Source organism: Musa acuminata, chromosome BXJ3-8, assembly GCF_036884655.1.
Source record: "Musa acuminata AAA Group cultivar baxijiao chromosome BXJ3-8, Cavendish_Baxijiao_AAA, whole genome shotgun sequence".
NCBI classification, from domain to species: Eukaryota; Viridiplantae; Streptophyta; class Magnoliopsida; order Zingiberales; family Musaceae; genus Musa; species Musa acuminata.
The window spans coordinates 17,707,190-17,716,057 of NC_088356.1; the positions used below are offsets into that span (position 1 = coordinate 17,707,190).

At 34.8% G+C, this 8,868-nt stretch overlaps 1 protein-coding gene across 3 annotated transcripts; it reads left to right on the plus strand.

The window, feature by feature from the left end:
- Positions 1-3,235: 3,235 nt before the first annotated feature.
- On the plus strand, positions 3,236-7,296 carry LOC135645291 (protein transport protein Sec61 subunit beta-like). 3 transcript variants are annotated; one of them, XM_065163541.1, is made up of 3 exons: positions 3,236-3,658; positions 5,509-5,558; positions 6,209-6,494. In XM_065163541.1, exon 1 carries the CDS (start codon positions 3,270-3,272, stop codon positions 3,606-3,608), a length of 339 nt encoding a protein of 112 aa, XP_065019613.1. In that variant the 5' UTR covers positions 3,236-3,269; the 3' UTR covers positions 3,609-3,658; positions 5,509-5,558; positions 6,209-6,494. The 3 variants fall into 3 exon arrangements, with proteins under 3 accessions (XP_065019613.1, XP_065019614.1, XP_065019612.1); XM_065163542.1 differs by lacking the exons at positions 5,509-5,558; positions 6,209-6,494 and adding an exon at positions 7,279-7,296; XM_065163540.1 differs by lacking the exon at positions 5,509-5,558.
- The last annotated feature ends 1,572 nt before the right edge of the window (positions 7,297-8,868 follow it).

Consider the following 8,868-nt stretch of genomic DNA (forward strand, 5'->3'; position numbering starts at 1 on the left):
GCTCCACTTTTTTATACCGGACTTATAGGTTTGGATGTCCCAGATATAGCACAACCGGTCATCGGGAGTGGCAATCAACCTTATGAGGACTATTGAGTGTCGATAGAGGATTATCTACTCTCGGTATCATGAGAGAAATATGATATGTGTTCTTGCTCAGACAAATCCCTAGCTAGGGTCATTCGGATTGAGAGAGAAAGAGTTCTCCGAGAGAATTCGATTAGAGCAAGACTCGAGTAGAAACCATATGGGTCTGACAACATCATGCTCGGTATACTATCTTTGGGATATTAGATAGTTAAGGGACTATAGGTACACGGTAACTTAGGACAGACAGGTCTAATGGATTGGATTCCCCTGTGTCGTTTGGGGACTGCGGCGTAGTGGCCTAGTTCGTAGTTGATGAGTCGAGTGAATTATTATGGAGATAATAATTCACTGAGTCAGAAAGAGTTATGATAGGTATGACTCACGACCAACTCGATATTGGGCCTAGAGAGTCACACACATATGGTAGGCATTGCGATGAATAGAGGTTCCGATATGAGATATCCGCCGGAGCCTCTATCTTATTGGATATCTAATAAGCTTATGAATTATTGGATCTTATGGATGAGATCCAATAAGAGCCCATGTGAGATTATTTGATAGAGATCCACTAATCTAAGAGGGTTGGGTAGTTGGATGGAGATCCAATACCCAATAAGGGAGGATCCATTATTATTAAGTTGACAGGGGGTCTCTATAAATAGGAGAAAATCAGTGGTTCATAGGCTAGAGCCTTTTGCTTGCCTCTCTTATTCTCCTCTCCCCTTTTTATCTTAGAGCAAGCCTGGAGTTTTGAGGAGCGTCGTTGCAGCCCTACTGTGTGGGTCATCGCTAGAGAGGAGGGCGCTTGACCTCCTTCACCCTCTCCTAGAGATTTATAGGGATTTAGGGATATATGATCTCCCTAGGTAACACAATCTATCTCACATGTGGTTTTTTGTTTTGCAGATTTTGTGTACACATCTTCACACGATGACAAACATATCTTTGGGAATTAGGGTTTTTGTTTTCTGTTCTTCCACTACGCATGCATGTGATGTTGCCTCCCAAGATTTCCCAACAGTTGCTATATCAAATATATATTTTTTTTATTTCACCTAAAAAGATAATATATCTTATACGGTTTTCTAGATTAAATTTTTACCATTGATTTCTCACCTATTTAGAAACTCAAGTGTTAAACAATATTATATGAATCCATCACGTTTTGGTGATGGAAAAAATTTGAAGAAATTAGAAAAAAAGAGAAACTGTTTATATGCTAAACAACACAAAAATATCATAAATGTCCATTTGGGTGTCATTCAAATATTTTATAAAATTTTATATTATTTTTAACCAATCCTTGCATCAATTATATTATTTTTAAGATGGGCCCAAAACAATGTATTTGATTCCAGGGTTTGAGTTTTGTAGATCAATTTTTATCATAGTTTTCCACCTATTTAGAAGCTGAAGTGTCAAAGAATGTTGCATGGATCCATCACATTTCGGTGGAAATGAAAAAAATTGGAGAAATTAGAAAAGAGATAAATTGTTCAAATGCAGAATAACCCAGAAAAATATAAAAAAAATACTAAAATAAAAAAGAGACATATATGTCTATTTAGGTGTTATTGAAAAGTGTCCTGAAAATTTCATAGGATTCTGACTAGGCCTTGGATCAATTTATTTATTTTTTCTTTTAATGGCAATATAAATAATAATTTTTAAATAAAATTTAGCCAAAATTTATCTTTTTAGATATTTAAATAATAATTTTATTAGATTTGAAATATTTGAATTGGTCTTAGATGGAAAATATATAACATTTCTCCTTTTGAAAATTTAAACAATAATTTTCTTTTTTAGATAATTTAACTTTTTAAGAGTCAAAATTATATATAAATTATTTAACTTTGTGAAAATTTTATTTTTAAAATTTATAAATAATTTATTATGTTATTCTTTACTTCATAGTTGATAAAATTATTTTTAAATTATTTTTCTATTTTTATTATTTAATATATTTTTAGATATATATTTTTTATATTTTTAATAAATTTAATTAGTATATATTAGTAAATTATTTAATATAATTAATTTTGATTAGTTGAATTGATTTAATTATCTGGGTTATTCATAAAAAAGATGAAGAGAGAAAGATAGTTTTTAATGAGAAAAGATAAAAAAAAAAAATTATTAGAGGTTACTTTTGTCATTTTAAAAAATTAAGACTCTCTATGAAAAGTTTTAGAAACGGGATGATGCTCTGTAAAAATTTCTTAAAATTAAAATCGTTTTTCGAAAATTTATCCTAATATATATATATATATATAATATCAAATTGAAAGGAAAAGAAAAATGAAAAGAAGAGGGTAGGGAGGATAAGGAGTAAAATACAAGTATTTCCATCATCAAATATTATGATTAATGAAAAAAAAGTATCATGTTAGTTTAACAGTCACGTTGGTTAATACAGGGAAACGGTCAATCACAAGGAATTGTTTGCTCCGTTAACGTAGTAGTAGTGCCTTTGGAGTCAAGTGAGTTTGTGGTAGCCCGAGTTTTAGGTGTTGTAACTTTTGATCATCAGCAAACAAGTCAAATTCCGAAATTACATTGTATTTCTTGATCCCCCCCCTTGTAGACTTTATTGCGATGATTCATGACAAACAACATAATAATTTTGAAGTCTGGATTTTGGTTTCTGAACGATTTAGCCTTTATGAGCTTACCAGACGAGGTCGTTGGAACGCAGTGAATTCCCCGTTCCGATGCACCTCCTGATCCCATTTTACTTTCACACTATTAATAGGATCCGCCATTAATGTTCTTCCACGTCTCCTCTCTTGACACGGTCGATCCAACGCTCTTCCAAACCACCATTCACTGAGTCAGTGCACCGCGACCTCTCCCCGCCCCCAGACCTAAACCTGTTCCGACAGATCATCTCAACACTTTCTGATCACATCCATTCCTCCTCCCTCATGGACGCCATAAATCAACGACGAGCGTTCAGTAGCTGGGTCCCGACAGAATTTCGACGATGATTCCCAATAGATGTCCGGGTACAGAATGTGGTAGATAATTGACTTTTCGAAAAGTATTGCTCTCAGCATAGACATTTCATATATATATATATATATATATATATATATATATATATATATATGTGTGTGCAGAATTCTCTGAATATTTTTTCGGTCTTAATTTTTAGCCTGTTGAATCGACGACCGGGGATGGCGAGAGGGAGCGCGCAGTCGCAGACGTCAACATCGGCGGGGGGCGGAGCGCGGCCGACCGGGCTGGGACCGCGGGGGACGCCGGCTGCTGCGGCGGGGATGAGGCGCCGGCGGCTGGGCGGGGGCGGGGCCGGGGCCGGGGCCGGGGGCGGGGGCGGCGGCTTCGCTGGTGGCGGCGCCGGCGGGAGCAACATGCTTCGGTTCTACACCGACGACGCGCCCGGGATTAAGATGACGCCCACGGTGGTGCTCGTGATGAGCCTCTGCTTCATCGGCTTCGTCACCGCCCTCCACGTCTTCGGGAAGCTCTACCGCAACCGAGCCGGCGGTTCTTGATCCGCCGCCTCCCGATCCGTTGGCTCGCGCCGGTGTGGCTGTTGGTCAAGGTCGCTTGATCTCGTCCTCTTTTTTCCAGAATCATCGTTTATTAATATTAATAATAATAATATTATTATTATTATTATTAAGCTTTTATGGGTGCTTTTTGTTTGGTGCTGCTGCTTTGATCTTATCGTTTGAAGGAATTGTACCTTGAGAACCGTTTTCTCATTTTTGTAGCTGTTGAACGTTTCTGCAGTAATCTGTTAACTCTTACCTCGATGATTGGGGTTTTAGGGTTCCATGACTATCGATTTCCTTCTTTAAAACATTCTGTTAATTGTTCGTTTGAAGGTATGACTGAGGTCCGTGCTCTGATAATAACAATTAGTGGTATGCTTGACACCCCAGTTGGATCTTATCAAGAATTATGACCTAAAATCACACCAAAATTGCACTGCTTTGAATTATATCTTTTTGCACGATTTTTTATTTATTTATTTTTTTGTGGCTAAAATTTAGTACTTGTTTTTTTTTTTGTGCTTTTGCAATTTATAAGTGGTGAAGGCATCCCACGATCTGATCTTGAGGTGATCTGATACAATCTTCATCAAATAAGCTAACTACTAACGCCATCAAATTTTAGTTTCTCTTAACTGTTACTGTCCATCGTCATCATTCGGTAAATCACTTTGGTATCTATTTTTCTTTTTCTACAAGTGCCTAAACATAATCCACGATACTCTCTTTCTAGTTTGTAGCCAAAGTAAGGTCTTGGTTGCTTTAACCTATTCATTTTAGAAGATGATGATGGTCTATTTTCTCCTGATCTGCGATTTGTAACTGGGACTATCAATTTTTTTTCTTTAGCTTCTAAACTTCAATATGGAGCCTAAATAGTGAGGACTGAGGAGCTTAATGAGCTTCTCATCCAGAATGGGATCGAGAATGGAAAGGGGTAGATACAATTTTGCAACTAGCAAGAAGCACATTGATATTAAAGGATCGTCAGATATTAAAATTTTATGTAGTCCTTTTATAATGTGGAGGACAGAATACATTTCTTACTCTATGATACTAGTGAAGTTTGGAAACCAGGAGTTACTCAGATATTACATGTATTTGTGTAGCTTGGTCTCTTGGAGAGGGTCCTCATTTTTAATACTCTAATTTGTCGGTGAAAGTGAGGATAATTATGTCCCTTCCTATTTCATTTATGTGATTATGATGTAGTCTATTTAATTGGACTAGAATACATCTGGTTTGTAGATAACATATTTTCAATAGAACATATTCTTGCTTTTCCTTGTGTTTTATCTTTATAAGAAAGAGAAGGAAAACACCTGAACCTACCACACAAAAAACAATAAACAATCATTGGGATTACTGGTAAAGCTTTTGCAAAATTTAGCTTGCATCTTGGATTACCTGCATGGTTGTGAGGCTTGATCTAATGGGTCGAACATTGGATCATCCCTGTTTGTCCCCTTTTTTTTCCTTCAAAATTCTTCTCTTTGTTGGTGGCATCTGCTTTTTTGAAGCTTTGATTTTAGAAAGAACCACTTTGGTCTAATCATGCGCCCTTGGTGTTCGTATCACACGACATATGGATCTACCAGGACCAACAGGACAGGTCCGGGTTCGGCCTTGCCATCTCGGACTGAAAAAGTAAAACTCACATGAACACTTTTTTTATCAAACAAAATCTACTACTTTTCAGAGTAGCAACAATATCTTCAAAACTAATGACTTGCTTCTGTGATGTAAACTATCACATATGTTGCATTGAGAATGAGAAAATAATCTTGTCAAAGACAAAGGGAGAATTAAGTTTATTCTCATTCGACAATGACATCAAATGGATTATCTTGATAATTGATATACAAAATCTTTATTCATTGGTAATGAAATTCCGCAGGTTCACAATGCAAACGGATATAAAAGGGTTGCTGAGAACATAATAAGCAGGTTAGTACTTGATGCAATGAAAGATTTTATATGCCACAAGGATGAGTCAAACGCAAAGTTATCGAATATGGATGTGAATTTATTGATAAACAACATGATTAGTTGAAATTAGGGAGGAAATTTTGAAATAATAATGCTTAGACCATTTGGAAGTCTGAAGTGAAAAATTAAGGTAGTAGTTGGGTTGCCGATTGGCTTTTCGGAACTTATGTTTGCTCAGCTGTTGTCATGACGACATACAGATTGTGGTAAGGTGAACATTAAATTGAATTGAATCGCATTATTGTGATGATGAAAGATTAATCAAGCGAAAAAAACATTGCAGCCATCAAAAGAAAGGAGATTAGCATAGAAAATTTTATTCTCTTTAATCTTATAATCGGTGAATTACATATGGAGTTGCTGAGACGTAGTATAGCAAAAGTTTATCTCAGAAAGTTCTTATATTTTAATATAATATACTAAACAGTACTCGAGGTCAGATATTTAGGAAACAAAGTCAATTTCTGGTTTGTAGGATTTGTAAATCTCTTTTTTATAATTATAATTTTTGGTTCTGGTTCATTTTGGTATCGAGTAAATGGAACAGAAAAAGTTTTCATATCTGATTGGAGCTAAATATAGTTTTCCTGAATATGTATCTGTTGCAGAATCGTTTTGGGCATGCAAAGTCTGATTTTTTGATATTGGAGACTGAGATCCAGAGATGAGTTGAGTTCTGCCAATACCCAGTGTCTAAATATACTTCAAACATTAGTATTTCCTAATTTGGCTGAGGAGGAGGAAGCATTTAATCTGTTTTCAAACTAAATAGTGTTGCAAATTTTATTATTCTCATCCTTCCCTTTCTTCTCAAATTGGCTTTCAGATCTTTGTATTTAAGAAATTTGTCAGCTTAAGTTGGTGATTTAATTATTTGTTGATAACTCTTTATCATATTCTATTCTATGCGGTGGTCACGTCGATGTGCATACCAAATTTGCAACCATTATATCTGAGTTTTAACCTTATCTAGTTCAAACCGAAAAACATGGTTGGTTGGTTGGAATATTATAGCTCATGCCTGATTTATTTCTGATCCATTCCATATCTAGTATGACAACATATAATGATATATACATTTGTATAATAAAGCTCAGTATGACAATGAGATTCCTAGCTACTGATTACTGTGACATCAATGCAAGCTGGTTGATGATACCATGGAAATCAGAATAACACGAGTAGAAAGAAAAGAAGGGGACTATGGAGCCAAAATATGTGGTGAGGGTGAATAAACTGGAGGTCTAGAGTGGTGTGTGATAACTCAATAATGGGAGATCAGTTATGACATAAACTTGCAATTAAAGCTCTCAGCATATTTCCTTCCCAAAGATATTCTTTCTTTGTGCTTGATTTTATCAAGTGACTTATTTATTTCCTTCCTTCCCAAAGCTCAGCATATTTACTTCCTTCCCAATTAAACTGGAGGCCTAAGATGTTTCTCGTGGTAATTGATTGATTGATTGATTTATTTATTTTTATTTAAAGCAACTGTTTGAGCCGTTATATTTTTCTTTTCCTTTTTGTTTTTTGACTAATTGTAGTAATATTGTGTGACGTTAACGAAGGTAGTTGGAACCTACAATATTATTATTGCTTTTGTCTCTTTGCTTTGAATTCATGTATTTTATGGAGATTGGGATGTCTCTGTAACTCGAGTTGGATCTTTCTTTCTCAGCTTAGTGTGAGAAACATGGAAAGCAGTGCAGTTAGATTGTGGACGAGGAATGTTACAACAGGAATTACTTTGTGCAGTTAGATTCTACTTTAGTGTTTCTCGGGTCTGAAATTGACGAGATAAGTTTGGTTTGATCTTTGTGCAGGCTCTGGAAGAATCCAGAGAACCTGTTCCTGTTTAGACCACCTACTGTCTTCCTTCCCTTGTTAAAGTTCACCTTATTATTATTATTATTATCATCATCATCATCATCATCATCATCATCATCCTTCAAATTAGATTCATCACGTTTTGGTTCAGGGATAATAATAAGAGTATTCATTATAAACTGTCTTTCTCAATAAAGACCAAAACGAGGTTTATGGAAATAATAAGTGGATTGCATGATTAAGGAAGGTATTTTTCTACTCCAAACTCAAATATCTCTATGATGAATAGTGCTCACGTACGTACATAGCCATAAGTGTAGGAAGAGAACGCAGTTCTAATATCCGAAACGATAATTTCTGTAAGATGTAGAGAGGTTCTCTCGTACGTACGTGGTAAACTAAAATCTATATATATGATTGGAGTTAGAGGCTTAGATAATTCTTAAAAGCTTTCATGAATAATCTCAAGGCATAATAGATGCCCAATAACATGTAGATAGATATCAATAAATATATGTCTGTTGGAGTCAAATTCTTGATTAAAGGAATTTAATATAATGCCTACTTTCTTCTATTGCAAATTATCAATACTAACTGTGGTTCATGTCATTAAAGATACTTCATCCACTGCACTGCATGAGCATCGAGTGGCTCATATCAATAAATATTATGATTTAATAATTTAATTTTGAATTTTTTTTTTTTACTTTCATGAGGATTATTAGTGTATGATATCTAATATTATGTATGTTCGACTCGAACATCATATTTAATGTAATAAGAAAATTTCTCTTTAAAAAAAAAATGTATGTGATTCATAAATCATGATACAAAACTATAATGATTTAAAAATATTAACTCAGCAATAATAAACTTTAACACATAAAAACCAAGAACATATAGAGGAGGGGATCCCCCTAGAGTTTATATAGAGGATTTGTGAGGGTAAGTTTAGTCTAATTGAAATCCTTAATTACCTTAACAGAACTACGTTTATATTTTCTAGATGAATTGGCTGAATTTTATTTATTAAGATTGCATATATTTATCCTCCCTCCCCAAATCTTGCAGAGTTTATTCTTTGTTTTTCTTTTTGTTTTTAACTAGTTGATATTTATTATATATATATTAAGATTCTTTTCCTAAATACGAACCAAATAAAGGTGCTCACAGTCACTACTACAGATGAAAGAAAATCCAATCACATATGGGAAGAACAAATGACGGGGGGACTAAAAAAACTAAAAGAATATTGTAGAATTTAGTACTGGATCCATCTGCCTCAATCAATTCGTGTTTCGCTCGATCAATTCTTTTTTAAGTTAATAATACTACTTCGCCCAAGTGCTAATAATGCATTTAGAGCCAAGAGGTCTTTCTTTCTTTTAACGTTAAAGCAGTCGGACCAAGCGAAAATTAAAGTCAGCTGTAAACCCAACAA

Coding starts and splice junctions, on each gene's coding strand:
- LOC135645291 (XM_065163542.1), top strand. CDS start 3,270: ATGGCGAGAGGGAGCGCGCAGTCGCAGACGTCAACATCGGCGGGGGGC.